This window comes from Carassius auratus, chromosome 30 (genome assembly GCF_003368295.1).
Source record: "Carassius auratus strain Wakin chromosome 30, ASM336829v1, whole genome shotgun sequence".
Taxonomy (NCBI): domain Eukaryota; kingdom Metazoa; phylum Chordata; class Actinopteri; order Cypriniformes; family Cyprinidae; genus Carassius; species Carassius auratus.
In genome coordinates this window covers 14,890,805-14,911,995 of record NC_039272.1, presented here as the reverse complement: position 1 = coordinate 14,911,995, position 21,191 = coordinate 14,890,805, and the positions used below count along the sequence as shown (strand labels likewise).

General features: G+C 36.4%; 3 protein-coding genes across 6 annotated transcripts; 1 reads left to right on the top strand and 2 right to left on the bottom strand.

Moving 5' to 3' along the window:
* Window positions 1-590: 590 nt before the first annotated feature.
* On the bottom strand, window positions 591-12,708 carry stk36 (serine/threonine kinase 36 (fused homolog, Drosophila)). Of its 4 annotated transcripts, none has more exons than XM_026211608.1 (20): window positions 12,208-12,708; window positions 11,558-11,698; window positions 11,159-11,236; window positions 9,042-9,172; window positions 8,598-8,847; window positions 8,270-8,363; window positions 7,128-7,294; window positions 6,649-6,818; window positions 5,987-6,128; window positions 5,789-5,908; window positions 5,528-5,704; window positions 5,287-5,378; window positions 4,987-5,050; window positions 4,740-4,850; window positions 4,500-4,574; window positions 3,571-3,688; window positions 3,349-3,475; window positions 3,059-3,233; window positions 1,602-2,936; window positions 591-1,328 (listed from the first exon to the last, which is right to left on the bottom strand). In XM_026211608.1, the coding sequence occupies exons 1-20, from the start codon at window positions 12,292-12,294 to the stop codon at window positions 1,209-1,211; spliced, it is 3,774 nt and encodes a 1,257-aa protein (XP_026067393.1). In that variant the 5' UTR covers window positions 12,295-12,708; the 3' UTR covers window positions 591-1,208. The 4 variants fall into 4 exon arrangements, with proteins under 4 accessions (XP_026067393.1, XP_026067394.1, XP_026067395.1 ...); XM_026211609.1 differs by having other exon boundaries at window positions 5,528-5,662; XM_026211610.1 differs by lacking the exon at window positions 11,558-11,698 and having other exon boundaries at window positions 12,208-12,695.
* Window positions 12,709-13,085: 377 nt separating this feature from the next.
* Window positions 13,086-19,266, bottom strand: pou2af2 (POU class 2 homeobox associating factor 2). The gene is made up of 5 exons (XM_026211615.1): window positions 18,992-19,266; window positions 16,620-16,720; window positions 15,459-15,501; window positions 15,033-15,337; window positions 13,086-13,874 (listed from the first exon to the last, which is right to left on the bottom strand). The coding sequence occupies exons 1-5, from the start codon at window positions 19,002-19,004 to the stop codon at window positions 13,458-13,460; spliced, it is 879 nt and encodes a 292-aa protein (XP_026067400.1). The 5' UTR covers window positions 19,005-19,266; the 3' UTR covers window positions 13,086-13,457.
* Window positions 19,267-19,717: 451 nt separating this feature from the next.
* Window positions 19,718-21,019, top strand: gig2o (grass carp reovirus (GCRV)-induced gene 2o). The gene is made up of 2 exons (XM_026212741.1): window positions 19,718-19,997; window positions 20,087-21,019. The coding sequence occupies exon 2, from the start codon at window positions 20,088-20,090 to the stop codon at window positions 20,739-20,741; it is 654 nt and encodes a 217-aa protein (XP_026068526.1). The 5' UTR covers window positions 19,718-19,997; window position 20,087; the 3' UTR covers window positions 20,742-21,019.
* The last annotated feature ends 172 nt before the right edge of the window (window positions 21,020-21,191 follow it).

The window sequence follows — 21,191 nt, the reverse complement described above, 5'->3', positions numbered from 1 at the left end:
CCACTGAATTAACCAATAAATATGTCAAGCGAGTGTCATTTTAGAGGACATTTCTGAATAATCAGCTTATAAACACTATAATTAATTTAATTTAAACGCTACAGTTTACTTTCCTCTTTCGTTCATGTTTTTGTTAATTATCAGTCTAAGTATGTTTAAAATAAAGTTTTTAAGTGTTTTTACAACAATTAATTAATGAAACAAATCTACGCAGTTACTTTTCGCGCTTAAGTTTTATAATGAGTCACACAGTGTTCGTTTAGTAGGCTAGATTTTTCACTGGAAAGTTTCTTTTAAATGTATCTAAAATTATAATCACTTAAGATAATTCGTCTTTCATAAAAGCAAACGTTGGTCGAATTAAAGGTGGAGCAGGATACTTCGGATACACGTCAAAATGCCTTTTCTTGTGACAAACACGTTTGAAAGTAAAAAAAAGTTTGTACGTTAGGTCGTTCAATCCCAGATAAAATAGCCATTTTAGAAACAAAACATAAACTTACAGGGAAAATCGATCTATCAAGTAACAAAAAAAAAAGCGCAAAAACAAAAATCACACGTAAGACAGACACGACAGACACATTTTTTTAAATGAAATTCTGTTTATTAATTTAAGGATTTGTATAATGGAAACAACAAAATATGAATCTGACTAATGAAATCCGAATATCACAAGTGTATCCCCCGTAAAGACTTTAATTTACGTCATTACAATATATGTTTTAGGATTTTTTTCGATACATAGATACCATGTATTTTATGAGCTGGACTAAATTTATTTAAAATAGTAGGAAATAATAAATACAAACAATTAAGGCTGCAAAATAGTCACATCATAAAAAAACACAAGTGCAGTTTTGTTTTTATATACAGAAAAAAAACGAGCAAACATCTTAACATCTTCATCAACGTCTTAAATATACGTGTGTGAATCAAAAATGCAAACATTCGTTGAATAATAATAAAAAAACATTACATGTGAAATATATATAAATGTAAATTTAAATCTAAGATATAATGTCTATTTTGGGGGGGATGTTTGAGTTAATGCCATTTTCTCAGAATCCATATTCAAACTCTTTTGATCACAGATCAAATAAATACAGGCAAAAAAAAAGCTTTTCTAGCCACAGACGCAGCAATCTATTCATATTTGAATAATGTGAAATTACATCCGCTCTCTTTCACACAAACTATGAGGCTGATGTTTATGTTTTTCCTTCAGTCGAGCTGTCCAACTTGCTGACAAGCCATTGATAATCTCTCTGAAATAAAGAGCTTTGGGATGTGTGACTGAGTTTTCTTCCTGCATCTAGAGACCTCAGAGCCTTGAGGAAAGGAAGGGGAAAATATGAAAATGACAGTAAGGATTTTTTTTTTTTACCAGCTTTGTCTGTCTTTCAGTTTTTTTTTTTTTTTTTTTTTTTGCACAATTGTCAAAATGATGCAATACAGCACAAAAGCAGCTCTACATTCATTTTCATTCAGTGTTTAAATACAATCCGCCAAGAACTGCACTCTTTGCACAACCATATACTTTATGAAAATGTAACGTACACCACGACTACCCAAACCTCTAAACTGATTCACACTGCTCTTACCTGAAGTAATGTGTTTTGTTGGCTAAACACACGCAGAGTGGCCACAGCCACCCGTCGCACTGCATGATGGGAATCATTACAGGCAGTTTGGAGGATCATGCCTGGAGCATCTGCATTGAGAAGTGCTCCATCCCCTCCGCCAAAAGCAGCCAGGTTAGCCAGAGCCCCACAGCAATGCTGTCGAATGACATTATCAGCATCTGACAGCAGAGAAACGAGGGGATTGGCAGCTCCTATGGCAAGCTCCATCCATAACTCTCTCTCACTATGTCTGACACCTTCCATTGCTGGTGTCCTCCTCATTCTGTCTTGTACTGACAAGGCATTAACGTCAGTCGTGTTCTTGAAACCTTTATTAGAAAGAGTTTGATTGGTTTTTCCCATTACACTCAGCCAGTTTCCCACCGCCTTGCAGGCTGTCCTACGAACGGACGGAGCAGGATCACATAAGCAACCTATCAGATCTTGGAATAAGTCAAATTTTGATTGACCAATGACCTGCCTGACAGCTGAGCCGAGGAAGCCACAGCAGGCCGCTCGGATTCCATCATCGTGGTGGCGCAACGCAAACTGCAGTTGGGTGGTTTCGACCGGAAGAACGAAGGAAGTCTGATGGGTGAGATGACGTGTTAGTTGGGAGAGAAGGATAAGGAGTTCCACTGCACAACCACTGAGAAGTACACTTTGTAACAGAACAGCCAATAGAGAACCTGCTGTTCTGACCTCTTCTGGTGAAGATCGAATTGTAGCCGTGGAGATCTTGGGGTGATCACAACTTCTTAATTCCTCCAGACTGTCTATGAGCCAGCTGATGCTGCAACCTGGCTGAGGCGAGAGGTCTTGGAAACGTCCTGCAGAACTGCCATGGATCTCCAAACTGTCCATGAGCTCCTCTATACAACTATGCTGCTCTGTTTTGTCTCTAAGTTGTTCCATGGTGTTCTGTGGATATGGTTTGGTTTTTGGTTGGACCTCTCTGATTTTCTCAGTCTTGTTTCTGGATGGCTGGTATTGCGTCTTTATGGAATCATCTATGTTGCCTTTGAGCCGCTCTAACCTCTTCTTTGATTTGATGTCACTTTTGATATGATCGATCTTGGTTTTCTTCGCGATTCCATTGCTCTTAATTCGCTCCACACCATTCCCGAAGTGGTTAAGTTGATTCTGAGTGTGGTCTGCTCCATTGTCTGAGCCTTCTGTGCTGTAAGGGAGGAAAGCGGAGGCCTGGGCTGCAGTGATAAGGCATGGAGCAGTGTGCTGCGGGTCAGATACCAGCAGACGATTAAGAAGACACAACGGAAGCTCCACCAGGGCAACGGGAAGAGTTTGAATCATCTGAACGAGAAGACAAGTCAGCAAAAAAAATAAATAAACACAATAATTACATTTCTGATATTCCAATGGAAAGACACATCGGCCATCTGAAAATACTTTTGTAGTATTTCATAAAACCATACCTTAAGTAGACCGGCCACAATATTTGAGCTTTGATACGATTGGAGAACAGAAAGAAGTTTTTCTAGGGGTAACTCCAGAGAGAAGGGGATGCAGAGAAGATGACAGCTCATCACTGATAGGCTGTTTATTTCTGAGTCACCCCAGAAAAGACCACACTCTAGCAATGAAGCGCTGCTGTGAAGTATTAAATGAGAAATGCACTGTAAATGCACTTCAAATAAACACTAATATACAAACAAACTCTATTTGACACCATTAGTAAGTTATAAAGGCAATGTTTGCAGCTCACCAATTGGTGGTGAGAAGGTGGCCGAGGGCAGAGGAGCAGTTTGAGGATTTATCTGACAGGAAAGCCACACAGTAATACGGATCACTGGAGAAAACCAATAAAGCGAGAAAAAGGAACACATACAGACCTGCACGAAAAAACAGAGACAAATGTATGTTATTACATTACTGCTATATTAAAGCTGCAATACAGAAATAAGTGAATATTCCCGATGTTCAGTACCATTAGGAGAGAAATGGCAACTCTGGGATGTTGTGTTTTCCAGAGAGGCATTCACTTTAGCCCACAAGCAGAGCCAAAGCTCCGAGTCCTTAAAGTCAAGCAGTAGGCGGCTTTCACTCTTTCATCAGCGAAAATAAAAATTATAATTAGAAAGCATATTAAAGTCAGCACGAAAAGAAAAATCATCTATTTTGTAAATGCATATTATTGACTGTGAAAGACTGATTCATGCATGAGCATATCATTTTCAATCAAATTTTCATAACTTAATTTTCTGGTGAAGCTACAGACAGTCAAGCTCGCATTCAGTTTTAGTGCAATGTCCACATCTCAAAATTCAATCAAATGCCAATAAATAGGAAAAAAAATACCCTTTTACATTTTTTTTCTTTCTATAATTAATTAATATGGGATTTATGGCACAAAACAGAAAAAAAGTCCATTTCCATTTTATTTTGACTTTAACACTATAGATATGACTTACAGTGACAGTTTTTAGAGTGATACAGATTATGTTTTATGTTTAAGTGTCCCATAAGCAATATAGCGAACTGATTTTAGTTTTTTATTTATGAATTAACTAAATAACTAATAACAATTAAATGATAATTATATATTACAGCAATATTTATATCTGACCAATAATAATCACATTTTGTAATTTATTTGGATATTATATAATGTAAGTTCATATACATTCATTGTTAAACCCAACATCTGAAGAATGGACAGCTGTTAAAAAAAGTTAAGTTACACATTTTTTCCCTATATCTGTAAATAGCATTGTTGGATGCTAATCAGCTGAGGCTTCAACTGGTGTCGTTATTTGTAGATTTAATATGAAACATTCGAAAATCAATTAATGGGACAAACTGATCATTGAAACAACAACGCACAAATTTGAAGCGAATTAATCTGAGGGGAATTACCTCAGATAGTCTGTGGAGAATCAGTGACAGAAGGCCATCACACATGCCCCAGCCTGCAGGTAAGGGGTTATGTGCCTATACGAACGGGAGAGAGAGCAGACAGATGGTGGGAGGGGGAGAGGAAAAGACAGAGAGAGAAAGAGAGTAGGGAATGACTACACTGGATTTCATCACATCAGTGACATTAATTACTCCAAACAGAGTTAACCCTTATTCACAGTATAAATAATGAAACTGTACCTCTGCTGTGTCTGTCAAAATATTCCCCAAAAAGGCAGTAAGCCTTTCCACACTGACATTCACAGATATACCCCGGCGAGTGAACAAGGTTAAGACTGCTGTTGCCAAAAGCTGTAGGAGAGACCACAAAATCACAATTGTAATGCAAATGAAACTAGACATCCTACGATTGTTGTACTTCATTTTTCCAGTTTAAAAGTGCATTTGCGCAAACTAGAGAGAGAATCGTTCAGCTAGAGACACTTACCGCTGAACGTTTTGGCTCTCGACAGAGAAATACCGATATAAATAGCTGACAGAGATCCTCAGCTCTGATGAGAGAAAATATTTTTCATAAAATAACAATGAGATTCAAATTTCACTACAAGCCCAGCAGCAGTTGGGATAACAACAGCCAAACAAAGAGTTCTCTAATTAACACTTAAATATTCTTTCACTTTAAATAAGGGAAAAACTGATTTACTGAAGTAATGAAAGTAAAAACAATGTCAGTGTGGCGGGGAAGTGGATTTGAAGTGTACATTAAAAACAATTCATAAATCCATACCTTCTTGGCTTTATCTCCCAGCCTGGGCTCTTTTCCAGGTACATTATGAGCAGATTCATCAGATCTCCCAACACAGTCTCACCCCGAGACTCCTTGAGCAAAAAAACAACCAGTCAGAAATCAAGAATGAGGTCCCACAGATTCAATTATGAAAAGAAAATTTTTATTTCACAATCAATCCTTAATATATAGATTCATTTTAGTGCCCTCTAAAGATAAACGGTGTGTGCATTTTTCTGACCTGCATTAGATCTGGATTGTTCAGGATGTCTTCAGTCAGACTGAACAGTAGATGAGGCAGTTCCAACTCTTTGCCCAGTGTTTCAACATCACCAGACTGACAGCTCTGAACAATGTTCCTGAGGATCTGTAGTGGCTGTAGAGTTAAAGAGTCCTCTAAACCCTTCCTGACCAACAGCTGGACAGATCAGTGAGTCTTTAAACACTAATTCACATTCACTTACCACTTTCAAATGTCTTGTGACATTTAACAGAACGTTACCTGGTTTTTGGTTACAAGCAGCTTGGTCTTTAACCTCTGAAGAATGGAAGCGTTTACAGGGCCCTGATAACTTAATTCAATAAATCGTTGCCACTCAGAATCACTATCGATATCTTTTTCCTGCAGGATGAACAGTGTTATATTATTTTATTGTATATAAATTGTATTAATAATTGTTTCGTTATTAAAAGCAACAACCTCACTGTCCATCCTGACAGAAGCCAGACTGGTCCGTGCGTGTCCAGGGTGCTTCAGAACCTGCCTGGGTCCCACCTCAACCGAAGGGAACTCCCTCTCATAGTCTCTACTGATCTGGCCTTTATGAGGAGCTGAGCGCACTCTAAAAACAAAAAGGAACATGGGGATGTTGTATTACAGTATTTATTGCCATATCAACATCACAGGTTATTACATGGCAGATACAGAGCCAACATTCTACAGACGATAATAAAAACATATATTCTGTATAATTCATTTTGGAAACAAAACAATAAGCAAATTTGTATTCACAAAACTCACACAAAAAAAAGTTATTTTTTTCTGGTTTATCTTACAAAGCAAAGAACAAGGGGAAGAGGGCAATTAAGAATTATTTTATGTTGGCTAGTTTAATGACATACATTCACGTTTAATAAAGCATTCGCCATGTGTTTATAGTTTTTAGAAATAGGATTCCTCACAATATCTTTTATCCTTGGTTGAAACAGGTTTTGGACTATTTTAGTTCCCTACATTTGGTTTTATAATATATTCATTCCTTCACTCCAGTCAAAACATTATTTTCACTGTCACAGCAGCATTGTTAATTTGTCCATTTTAAGTTGAGGGTTTCAAATTCAAATTCTAGTTGGAAATACTACCTGGTAACACTGTTGTCATTTGCTTGATGCCGATTGGTTGCTGGCTGAGATGAATTTTGATGCACTGAAAAGGTGCTGCCCAATGAGTGGCCAGTGGTGGGGGCTCCTCCAGCAGAAGCTGTCTTACAGCGTGTCTGACTGGCGCGCGCAGCACTTCCACTCGCAATCTCCTAGTAAACCAAGACCCAACACAGTTTTATTATATCACTTCCACAGAAACAGATACATTCAAAGCACCTCTCAGGCACATTTTCTCCATATGCTGTAATAAAGTAAACAGTCAAATTTGGTCTCAAATTTGCACAAATGTCACCAACAATAGCATTGATTTCATTTACATCAAGTTAATTTGACTGCGAAAATTGAAGAAATTAGAAAGGAATCACAGAGGGAGCCACAACCCTTTAACAGAGAAAACTAACAAAGACAAACTTCTTTGTTTATGCGAGCTGTCGTTCCCAGATGTAGTATGAGTTTACCCGTCTGTTAATCTTCTCTTTCTCCCGAAGCTCTCGAGCTTTGCGCAGTAGTTTGCCCTCTCCGCTGCGTGCCGTTGTCTTCTCAGCAGCCTGCTGGTGTTTCAGGGCCTGGAGGTCGGGGCTGGCTGGGATTGTCAGGGGGTTGCTTGAACCCTCATCTGACACCACTACCAGAGCACACAACATGACAGAATAAGTTAGATAGATAGATTCCAATGGTCTCCTTCTGAGATATACTGATGTAGATCATGTAAAATGTATGATTTAAATTGTATCATATTTTATTAGTTTTATTAGTTACATTTTAAGAGGACTGCATCATAAATCACATTGATAAGTGTATTTATTATTAACTAAAACTACTTAAATGTTAATTGAAATAAAGCTTAAATTAAATAAAATTTAAATGTGACCCTGAAAAACAAAACCTGTCTTTAGATTGAGATACATCAAGCTGAATAAATAAGCTTTACATTGATGTACGGTTTTTTAGGATCGGACAATATTTGGCAGAGATACAACCATTTTAAAATCTGGAATCTGAGAGTGCAAATAAAAACCTAAAAACTGAGGAAATCACCTTTTTAAGTTGTCCAAACGAATTCTTAGCAATGCATATAGGTGATCAGAAATTAAGTTTTGATATATTTACGGTAGGAAATTTACAAAATATCTTTATGGAACATGATCTTTACTTAATATCCTAATGATTTTTGGCATAAAAGAAAAAGGGATCATTTTGATCCACACAATGTTTTTTTTGTTTTGTTTGGCTATTCCTAAGAATATACCCCTGCGACTTAAAACTGGATTTCTATTTAATTAGGTCCCAAAGTAACATTTCTAGTTTTTTTCTTTAGTTTATGTTCTAGCACTAAAATTACTAACTGGGTGATAATAATTTAAATAAAATGAAAACGGAAAGTATAAAAATAAAAGCAAATTCACACACACACACACACACACACACAAAACTATATATATATTTGCTTTTATTGTAATACTTTATTTTAGTTAAATTATTATTTATACAAGCTATATAAATATATATGTATGTATGTGTGTGTGTGTGTGTGTGTGTGTGTGTGTGTACACAGGAAAATACTATTTCTTAGAAGGATAAAACACTAAATAGTCCTCACTTAAAACTCCATCTGCAACAAAAGGGTGATGAAGCAGGTCAGGCCATGCCAACCTCTTCTCTGGGTCTTTCATTAGCAATCCCTTCAGAAAACTCTACATTAAGGGAACCCACAGACAGAAAATTTAAGGATTTGAAATTCCGTACTATATTATACTTTTATTATATATATCACTTAACATAACCAAAACCAGGACATACTGACATAAAGTAACACTTATACTTTATCCTATCTTTTTTTTTATATATCTGTGCCAACACAAAATCAGGTTAATTTGGTGTAAAACCGAGTCAAAAGGTGTTCGTGTGAAAAGTCAACTACTCCATACCAAGCAGTCTTGGCTCATGTTCTCTGGCCATTTCACTGGATCTCGCACTATAAGCTGCACCAGCTGAAAGATGGAGTTGGTGTAGAACGGAGGCGCCCCCGTGTGGAGCTCATAGAGGATGCAGCCCAGAGACCAAAGGTCAGCTGAGTGGTCATAGGGTTTCTCTTCCACTAATTCCGGGGACATGTATAGAGGTGTCCCCTTAATAGAAGTCAACACCAAGGTGGACACACTCATGGCACGTGCAAATCTGAGAGTCAAGAGAAAACAAAGAGTCAAGAGAACGTAACACCACTGTGCTAACATTTGAGATGAAATCTAGATTAATTTCAGAGATGCCCAACATTATCTTCCCTCGAAACTAGCAGCCATTGCTATTTTAGCTGTTGAAAAATAAATATAAAGTAGTTTGAACGTGTATTTGCACCAATTGGTAACACCAACCCAAAGTCACAGAGCTTTACTACTCCTCCTTTTCCCAGCAGGATGTTCTGTGGTTTCATGTCACGGTGCAAAATGCGATGGGAGTGCAGATAATACAGGGCAGAAACAAGCTGGCAGGCTATTTCACGCACCTACAATAAAATAACAGGTTAGCAGTTGAGGGTGTCCCAGTTAAAAGGTCCAAGCAGCAAAAAAAATAAAAAAAAATAAAAATAATATTATATACAGGGTATATACAGCAATCCTTAAGTTAAATTTACTACTTTTTAATACCTTTTTCACTACCTTCAGAATATTTTTTAAAACCATCACGACACTGAATTGCAAGTGTTAATCAGCGACCTTTCTATTATTTACACCGATTTTGACATATATAACATACAAAAAATAATAGATTTAGAGACTGATGTTGACAGCATATTGCACATTTATTTCACTTAGTAAATAAAAATAAAACAAATACCATAAAATGTGCAATGGAGAAAATGGATAGACCGAACAATAAGCCTGCCTGTTAGTGTTGTCACGGTACCAATATTTAAGTATTCGGTACCGATACCAGTGAAAATCCACGGTTCTCGGTACCAATTTCGGTACCAAAGCAAAACACAAAAATTTGCTAATAAAGAAAAAAAAATAACTTTTTAGCACTAAAAATAAAACCAGTGCCATTCTTTATACTTATTTAGAATTGTGTTTAAAGTTTTTCTACAAGTTATATAATTATGAAAAACAGTAAACAAGTTTCACCCAAATTTAATTTGTCTTTTAATTTATCAAATTTAAACACATTTTATGTTTGGAAAATAAAGGGGATTTGCTATTAAAATTAAAACATGGGAGAAATATTGAGATTTATTATTTTTTTTTAATAAAGTTTTTTATTTTTTTGCAACAGTGGTAGCAGTATCACATACGTTTTACTAAATAATAGTAATATTTCTAGCACAATGCCCTTATGTAAAAATTTTCTTTTAGGCCTAATGAATGCATATTTGTCATTTTGAAATTTCTATTTGCGCGTTAGCTCCGCCCACTACCGGAGAAACCGGTATGTCTTCTGCTTTTTCGAAAATGTATATGAATAATTCTAAATGAACTCGATTATTTTGACAGGAGAAGACAACAGATGCTGAAATTAATGCAAGCGACATGCGCTTCAGTCTATGTAGTAAATAAACCTGCACGTCTCTGCCATTCATTAATTCACACAGAGACGCGCAGAACACGGATTCATATTTCAAACAACTTTTGCGGCTTAACATTTACAGATACTGGTCCATATGGAGATTTGATTTGATTAATTTATGCTTTCACAAATTCCATGACTGTCCATATTAAAATGTAAGTTTCATTTACATGACTGGATTTTGAGATTCCGTACTCGTTTTCTGCTTCGCGGAAATCATAGCGCTGTATGCGTCAAGAACCGGGTTTGAACGGGACCTCGGTACTACCGGTCGTTAACCCAGCTATTAGAAAACTTGCATTTGTCCATGAAGACGACGATGGTTGTCCAGTCGTTGAAGATATGCCTTGAAGCAAGTCTAAAATAAAACGTAAGCCAGCCACTTCTGTTGAGCGCGCAGTGTTCTGAGATGATGCCGAACGACCACTGAATATGACGTCAGCATCAAACATAGAGTGAGACGGAGACGGAAGATCTTTGATTATGTGCCCAGATATGCTAAAGCCCATATAAACGAACTAACACGAACGCAGATAGAATTTCAATCAGAATAAGACACCTGATAGTCTGGAAAAAATAATACCTAATTTGGAAAAAAATAATACCTCTGAGACCACATTTAACACTTTTAATGGCCTTAAATTTGACCATTTTGATTTATCACTTTTTAATACTTTTTAAAACCCCGCGGACACCCTGATATATATATATATATATATATATATATATATATATATATATATATATATATATATATATATATATATTTACTATCATATGGATCAATGATTATATTAGTAGCTTTTAAAGTCTTAAGCTATCAAATGTAAACCAGGTCTTAGATAGTTATAACTTATACACCACCAAGAAATAAATCTAATTTAATAAATTGGGCTGTCAGTTCCTGTGTGACTGACCACTGATGTACCTGATTCTCAGGTAAACTCCCATCATCCTCCAGGATCTGAAACAGCTCACCCTCTGCATACTCAGTCACCACCACAACCTGTCAGTGGAATACATGCTCTAATTATCCCTCTGACACCAATTCAAGGCTTTTTTTTTACTGATATTTTTTCAGTTACACATTTTATGGGACGATCACAAGTTAACTGCATTTGTATCAATGCCAATATCCTAACGTCTACACATAAACTACATTTTGCCAACGAGAATTATTCCCTAGAGATTTGAATGTGAAAACTGTGAACCCTGGGAGCTATGTTTCATTTCAACAAGCCGTTATACCAGAAGCACCGGATCATGGAACAGAGATGCAACAGTGGAAAGTGTAACATGACTTGGGAGTAGGTTGTGGCAATCATACCTCCCTCTCTGTCTCAAAGCTGTCTAATAGCAGCACTATGTTGGGATGTTTAAGCCCCCTCATGATGTCTATCTCTCTTTTCAAACTGCGCAGATCCTTCTCTGAGCGGCCAACTTTGGGAATGAACTTCAGAGCCACAACCTACAAAATAAAAAGGGTTGTATTAGACAGAGAGAGAGAGAGAGAGAGAGAGAGAGAGAAAGAGAGAGAGACTCTGTCTTTAATAAAGTCAGTTTTTATTATTATATCTATTATTTGTTTTTTTTATTTAGTTTCATGGAGCCATGTTTTTAAATGTGTAGTAAAGGGGGGGGGGGGGGGGGGTTGACTTGAATGTAGAGAAAACAAATCCAAAACCTGAAGCCTAATTTACATTTATCGTAAAAAATTAAACATTCTAACGAAGTGACCAGCAAATTGTTAAAATTTATAACACGAGATCCTAAAATGCTTGATTCTGATTGGCTAACAGAAGTTCTAAGGCGATGAACGCAGGTTTTTCTGTTCGTTTTTTTCCAAATGAGATTTGACTTATTTGGAGGGAATGCTGTTGTGTCACACATTTACCCACACACACAGAGAGAGAGAAAAATGAAATTCCAAACAAACAAAGCTAATTTCTGCCATCGTGGCGCACATGCAGTGCTCACCTGGCCGCTGAACTTCCTGCGGCCTTTGTACACTCGGCCGAAAGACCCTTCCCCGATAACCTCCAAAATATGGTACTGATCCATCATCAACGAGGAAGCCTTGACCAGAGGAACAGTCCGGTTTCTTTTCAGGTAAAAAGCTAGTACAAGTCAGTATAAAGTGGACACACGTACGCATATCACTTAAGCAGTTTTCTCCCAAAGGCTTGTTTCGCAATTGAATAATATAACGAAAGCATGGCAAACTAGGCTAAGCTAGCTAGTGTGTGTTTTTTCTAAAACTGACTTCATGTGAAACGTACGACAACTGCAGAACAACGTCTATTTAACGAACCATACTCCCGAAGCTAAAATCGGATATAGTACTAGTACAAGTAACTTTCATCAAAAACAACCTGTGTCTGAACAGCAATACGATTATACAGTAACTTAAATGTAGAACAAACTTCAGAAACTTTGACGTGCGCTGCTGTCCAGACGAACAAAAACAAAAAGCGCCTAGCAACGTGGCGGCTTACAAGCAGAAGCCCTTACAAAAGTTACAACAAAATTCAATAACGTACTTTAACTTGTATATTTTAAAGTATACATTAATTTTTTTATTCTTATTTTGACATATTAATTTCTTGATAGATTTATGACTTATAAGAGATAAGTTGCCCGACTAAGATCAATTTGATCAGGCGATGCGTTTATGTCCTCATTCACTCCTGTCACTAAGGGGGCCTTAACTTAACAACTCATTGGCGTCCTAACAACAGCACTCGTTCACACAGAAGTTTGTTCATTACAACGCCTATTCCGTTCTGTTTTATAAAGATAACACACTTTCTTCAAGCCAAAACAATGCTTTATTTTTTTTTATATTGGCATTCGTGACAAAAGTCTAACATACTTGTTGTTGTTTTTTTTAAGTGTTATTTGTTAGTTATATATTGGTGACCAATCATTAAGGGCTTATGTTACAAGTGGAAATATAAGAAAGGAAAAAAGTTAGCATTGTCTTCTAATTCATTCTAGAGCGCCTGGGCATGTAAAATGCATAATTAAGCCTCAAATTAACTAAACTATCAGCACATACTTTGCTGTTTTCTTAAACAGTACAAACAGTTTAAAATGGTATATTGTGACCAGCATTTCTTGAGGTCATCTTTATGATGAACCTATATAATCTCCTTCTCTATAAGAATAAAGATGCTGTGTCATTGCAAAAGATTAGTCCACAGTCTTTGTATTGTCATTTAAGCCTCTTAAAAAGCCCTCCTAGTCTCATATGACAACCAGGGGCCAGTTCCATCATCTTTAGCCCAGGATGTAGTGTCACTGAGAGACACCACTCCACCACTAGCCTCCTCTGCGGTGACGGGTGTCATCTTCACCACAGCCAGGTCTCCAGGTGTTGTCATGTATGGCGGGCAGGAGTAGCTGGAAGCAGAGGTGTATGATGCTGCCGGGTACGGGACATCTTCAAGGGGTTGTAGAGTATAAGCCTGAGAGCTGGATGGGATGGAGCTCCCGCTGCGCCCCGAGGATAGACGGTATGGAGAGGAATTGCCAGAGTCAGGCCCTCCCAGAGACGGTGAGTCTTCCACAGGGGCTGAACCCTCAGGACATATAACTTCTGACTGACCGACTGGTTCCTCCGATGGCTGATCCCAAGGGTCTCTCTGTAGTGTAGAGAAACACCATTGCTTATTAATAATTTCATTAATATGAAAAGAAAACAGGTCAATAATGTGACGCTATTCATTTATTAAAAAAAATGAATTGTGATATGTATTTTTGGAGCAAAATGTAAAAAATGTCAGAGTAATACAACTGAAGAGAAAGAAGAAGAGAAGTCTTATTTTTAAAAGAAAAAATGTATTAAGTAGTCTGACATAATGTTTTTATTATTATTCTTTGGAACAAAAAATGTACAAATTCTGTGCTAATATATTAAAAACTGTCTACAAAAACGTGGCGTGACCCTTTTTATGTCATGGTTATGTCAGGTTGTACACTACTGTTCAAAAGCTTGGAGTTGGTAGGTTTTTTTTTAAAGGAACCCTCTTTTGCTCATCAATGCAGTATTTATTTGACCAAAGATACAGCAAAAACAGTAATATTGTGAAATAGTATGAAAATATTTTTTAAACGTATTTATATATTTAATATATATATGTAATTTATCTCTGTGATGCAAAGCTGAATTTTCAGCATCATTATCATCATCCTTCAGAAATTATTCTAATCAATCTGATTTGGTGCTCAAGAAGCATTTTGTATCATATAATAATGTTGAAAAAGGTTGTGCTGCTTGACATTTTTGTGGAAGCTGTGATAACACTTTCTTCTGAACTATTTGATGAATGTAAAGTTTAAAAGAACACCATTTATTTGGAATGGAAATCTTATGAATGTCCTTAATGTCACTTTGATCAATTGAATGTGTCCTTGAAATAAAAGTATTACGATAAAAGTAATAATTTCTGACCCCAAATTTTTGAATGGTAATGTAAAAAACATGATATTCATAATTAATATTGACAAATTTAATAATATGTATAATATATACAATTATTTTTTTAAATGTACTTGAAAACAATGTTTAAGATGTGTACACACATATATCCAAGGGTTAAGGACTTTTATTTCCCTTTTATTTATTTATTTATTTATTTTGGAGCTATTTAATTGAAACGGTTTCAGTTGTCATTACCATATGAAACCAACATGAACACAAACAGAACTTAAAAGATGAGTTTTAGAGATTTTCTTTTTCATGGAAACCCTTCATCTTTATCTTTGACCTTAAAAATATCCATTCTAGGAAGTGTAAATACCAAGTGCAAGTGTGAAGATGTCTCTCCAGACAGACTTGGTAGTAGTGTTGGTAGTGCAGATGGTGGAAACAGTGACCCTCCGCTGGTGGTATAAGATGTTGGCCCTCTGTAATCTCCATATGAATCAGGAGTGTAGTAGCTGTCGATGAAGGAAGGATAAGTGGAGGGATGGTCATACGAGAAGGCCTTGCTTCCCAGTGCCGAAGAGTAAGTGTCTGGTGAGTACTGCTTCATGGGATGGCAGAGCTCTGAGTCTGGGAGGAAGGATCTTCTCATACTGTAGTAACCAGGAAGCATATGCGACCCTGCAAGAGGAAGCAGGAAATTCTGTTAACTCCCTCATTCAAGATGAATTAGCCTCTCACTGAGCACACCTGACTATCTAATTAGATCTAGGACTGTATAAGCATTACCAGACGGACTCACCAGGCATTGGCACAAAAGCTGGCTGAGAGGAACTGCTGCTCGTCTGAAAACCAAAAACGTTAGAGAGTCAGTTGACACTAACACAGACTGTCTATGTATGTGTGTTTCTCATAAACTTCACTTAGGAAGACAGCGTGTAATGAATCTCCCCACAATGTAAAGGCAAAGAGAAACACAGAACCCCCTGTGGGTTGCTTCCTGTTTGCCTGATTTACAGCCAGTGAGAATATGGAGAAAAAGAGAGGAAGGCGCAAGTTTTAGTGCTTGTTCTGTTGAAAGCCAGGCAAATCATGTGGGAGGATATTTGAATATGATTTGCCAGTGTCACAACAGCGTTCCCCCCTCGCTCTGAATGTACACTTCCCTCCGGTGGAGTGTGTACTCTTCTCATGAGATTTTGCCACAAGGATCTAAAGAAATCATTGGATGACTGGGAACATATCCCAGTTGAGTCTGCAACGTGCCGGAGAAGAACGCAGTGGAATTAAGTTAATTTGTTTAGTAGATACCATTCTTTGTTAGAGACTCACAGTCAATTCATGCCACAATCTATAAAGTGAATTCTTATCATAGGTAACTATTTATTTCTATAAAGAACTAGTGCTTTTTATTAATCATGTAGAATATGTAATGTGTATCTCTATGCTAGGCTGTTGTTCAGATATATATTGAGGCCAACCACCTCGTCTGAGGCATTTGCATGAACCGACTGGTCCATTAGTTTCAATAAGGACAGAAAACAAAACAACAGCAGACAACAACCTGCAGCCAGAGTTCACCTGAGCACAAGGACTGTCTGTTCTTTTGTGTTTTGTAGCAAATCCCTCAGTGATAACCTCGGTTAAGGCTTGGGTTTAACCGTCTACGGGCAACAATACCTGTCTGTGCACTTTCATGAAGGTAGATCTGATTTTGGCAGGTGTGCCTGATATTTATCACAAAAAAAAAAGTAACAAGGACATGACAAGCTTGGATGTGCTAAACCGTATGGCTGTGTGAGCGATATCTTACACTTTATACTTAAATTTGTTTGTATGTTATATTCAGATACTCTCTGTTGTATCAAGACAGAGTAAATCACTTATGGATTATCTATATAGGGATTATCGAGATAATATGTGGGAAAATCAAACCAGGTGGTTAGAATAATGGCTAACTTACACTGAATCGGGGTGCATTTGTCTGTCGTAATCGCTTCTCTGCAAGAAGATCTTTGACCGTATGCTTGACTCTGACACCTTGGTATACTCTCTTGGAATACTCTGTGGGGAGAAAGAAATGTATTTACAAATGTTTATGGCATTAAGAAATAAAGTATAACAAAGCACTACAAAGATCATGTTTGTATAAAATGGTGCTGTCATGTTTGTATAAAATTTATCTGAATACAACTGTTCCAAAAACTGTCCACATTGATGGAAGTCTTTTTTGTGATAAAAGAATATCACATGGGCATATCTCTTTTGATAAAATTAAAATAATGTCACAGTAAGGCTGTTTTAAGTATCTTTTACGTAATTTCACACAAAGAATGCGGAATATTAACTACTAGTTTCATAGTCATAATGTAATATTTTTGAAGTCATCGTAAATAGTTATTAGTTTTATGTTATATTGTTTAAATCAATGATGAATCATGAATTGTTATACCTAAACCTATGCAACCATTCTGATATTCTGATCTTGTTTGTCTTGATTTTCAATGTGATTATACTCAATATATAGGTTACCCCAGAAACTCTTATTCAAGGGGTTTTGAATCTGCACTGAAAAACTAAAAATCATATAGAAACAATGTATTACTCAGAAATTGGTAGTAAATTCCACAATTACCTACCAAGAAATTGCAATTAATAGATTGAATTAAAATTCTGAATTACAAAGACTGAAAAACTACTTTACTAATATTTGTTTTATTTACAACTTCTATAACAAAACTTCAAAACTTATCACAGTGGTTTCTTCTGACCTGCATATTAATATCCAGTAATACAGACATAAGCAAACTGAATTACTGTTGATTCAAACTTTTTTTTTGTTTTGATTAAAACCTTATAATAAATAATTTTTTTTTACACTATAAAATATTTTTAGGTTATTGTAAATAGACTGTGAATGAAATTTCTTAGACCATGTACAACAGAGGTTCTTGAAATAAAGTCTTCATGCAAATAGGATCTATAAAATGTGTTAAATATAAACTTATATGCGTTTTAAACAGTTTGTATTTCTTATAAATAAGTCCATACCTTTATACCACTCAAGAAATTGATTCATGGTCTTAAGTTTTCTTTTGTTGAGAGCATTGTTTAGGGGTGTAACCTGTGAGTAAAGCAGGTGTAATGCACTGTAAGTGCTCTTGATTAACCGCTGTGCGTGGAGTTTAATCATTTACACGGAATATAAACATTGTTAGAGTTCATTTCTTCATCTACTTAGTGGAGATTACATTCCTGTAGAGCAGTACAACTCTGTTCAAACATTACCCACTCAGTGGCTTATACATTTCAATAGAAAACAACACAAGTAAAATGTGTATCTCTAGATTCAGAATTCCTGCTGTAAATCTTTCAATGTAAAGTAACTGGGAGCACACACTTATGTACACACCCAAGCCTGAGGAAAAATCATTGCAAAACATTTAGTGTTAAACACACAACATTATAGCTTATGCAGTATTGACATAGTTTTAGATCTTAAGGTTTTAAATTCAGATCCTTAGGGAAACAGAAGTTCTCAGCGATAGACTAATATCTTTCTCAGACACACACCTGTGGTTTAGGGTGTGCACACACTGTCGTTTAGCCCGATGTCATAATCCACCCCTTAACAGCCATAAATGACAGTACTTGACATATAGAAAGAGACAAGAGAGGGCTTGAAATGCTTACTGTTGTGGGATAGATGGCAGAAAACGACTACATTTAATCATATATTTAATACACACTTTGGTCTCTAAGAACACTGTTATAGTCACCTGACTCAAAACAAATTCTTAGAAAACAAAAGAGTGTCAAAAACAATGATGTACACACATGATTATTTATTTATTGTTTATTTATTTACCATTCCTGTTACCTTTTAACAAGAAATTACATTAATCACAACTTAGTTTATGAAAACTCCAACTTCCAAAGCACTTGTTTGCACGTGTCAGCTGTTATACAGATTGTAAAAATGTTTTTAAAGTTTCTTTTAATTTCTTTATTTTTTATTTTTTATGTTTTACGTCTTTAAAAATTAAGATTTAATTTAGATGTTTTATATATAGCCCACATTTAGATGAAAACAGCGAAGAAATATGGTATCAGGTTATATACAAATATATAGCCTACAAATATGCTTTTGTCAACATATACTTTTTAAAAACAAATTTAATCATAATTTACGAATACCTACGTGAGCACATATAATGTAAATGTAGCTACTGCCCCAACAGTAACGCGTTACAAATTAAAGATCGAAAACAAATATATATATAGACTAGAAGCCTATATGAAAATAAATTCACGTACAATCTCAATAACTCTCACCTGTCTCCATCATAATTTTATCGGGGCGCTGTGAGGTTTCTCAGTTCTTCAGTTTTGTTTTCTGTTCCAGCAGAACTCATACACCACGTTCATTATATCAAAGGAAGAAAGAAGATTTAAAAAGCTAAGTAGACATATGTATGGTCAATCTCACGCACCTCTATTCATACCCTTCACATGGCTTCGCTTGTGAAGCCTTCATCATTTGGTTAAATGCAAATAAATGGCTTGGAGACGTTTCTTGATAATTTGCATCTACTGTAGACCAGGGTACACTATTGAAGCTGCACTGTTGAAAAAAATATGGAGAGTGTGACAGCCCTTTTAAAAGCTGAGTATGACTGCGAGGAAAATGAGGAAGAAAAAAGAGGAAGGTCATTTTCCCTACAGTACCACATTAAGATGAAGACAAGTGAAAATATCTAAAATCCAAAATCTCTGCTCTCCGGGGATTTTTTTTCTTAAACAAGGAGGCCCCGTGTCAAAAACTTTCCTTTCGGGGGAAATTAGGAGGGATATGGGGTACCCTGGTGGATATGCTATGTAAATACTGGTTTAAAACCCAGGAATGGATTATTCTGCTTGTCACCACTGGATAATAATAGCTAAATAAAATAAAGGATATAGCTAAAAAAAAATTAAGAACGAAGTTTGTTTCATTAACATTTTACGTTAAACCAAAGTTATAGTCTAAAGGAAGGGTTAATCAAATAATAAAAAGTTTTGTTACCATGTGTCAGAAAGGCAATGATGTCCCAGAGGGACTGTAGCCTATCTGTAAGAATTGACTTTATACGGTCTAATCTAAAAGTTGTCATGAGGATGTTAAACATTGTGGTTCATTTAGAAATGAGCTTTTTATGAAACATCTAGGCCTAGAAACATCCTTGGTGTTTAATGGTATTTAGAATAGCAAAAGGAAACCTAGATTTTTTTTTTCTTTCTTTTCTTATGCAACGAAATCGAAAGTAGAAAGTTACCGGTGGCAAAGAAGATCCTGAAGGAGGTGAGCAAATATGAGTAGATTTTAAAAATAAAACATCGTTTTAGTGGGTGTAGGCTATATATTAATTTAATCTTCATATTCAATCTTAGAATGGAGAGAGGGGTGTCTTTCTTTGGATGGAAAGCTGTTAAAGACGGCAGTAAATCTCTGTCCGAGAACCAGGAACCGGAGGCAGGCCGTGTATATACAATGTTCCACGGCACACATTTGACAAACGCCAAAACCATCATTGATAAAGGATTTAAACCCTCCAAAGATGGAATGCTGGGCCCCGGGGTTTATGTCAGTCGTAACATTGATAAAGCCAAATGTTACCCGCCTAATACTGACAAGAAGGACAAAGTCGTTTTCAAACTGAGGGTTCGTGTGGGGAAAGTGAAGAAAATAGACTGTGACAATCATCCTCTCCAGAAATCGTGGCACCTCAACGGGTACGACTGCGCGTGGGTTCCACCAAACAGCAACATCTCCTCCATCAAGTCTGGTCGCGAGGAGGACTGCGTGTGGGACCCCAAGCGCATCAGCGTGGTTGACGTGGCGTGCTGTGTGGATGACGCTGAACGCCGGGAGCTTCGACGGATGATTCGCAAAAAGACGAAAACCGAAGGCTGCGATCTGTGCAAACTCGACGCTTGTGATGGCCACGATGTTCAGCCGTGCTGGGAGTGCCAGGAGGACATCTGCCCTTTTCAGGGAGAACACGTGTGCAAAGGCAGAAGGTTTAGAGAAAGAGACACAATGTAACTCTTAACCTGTATCTGTTAGATCATGAACATGAAAAGGTCCCCATACCTCCGTGTTTCTGATATCTGTGTTAATGTGTATATTTTTGTAGCCTATTTAATTTAAATGCTACCTGTGCCATTTCTGTGGTTTGTAATCGTGTAAATTGTAAGTAAATATCAATAAAAAATAGTTGTTTCACATTATGTAATTATAGGCTAATGTTATTATGATGAATTGATCTGTTGAATTGTTGAATTTATTGTCTCTGGTGTTTATTTATTAATTAATTTTTTTCTGTGGTATCACTTTAATCACTCAAAATCTCAAATACTTTGTTGTCCATTAAAAAAAAGAAGAAAAAACTGACTTAGAGGCATTAAAGGAAAAGCCCAATTCAAACTACATTTTAATCTTAAAACTACATATAGTAGGCTACATTAGGCCTGCATGCTTTATTTTTATTGCATT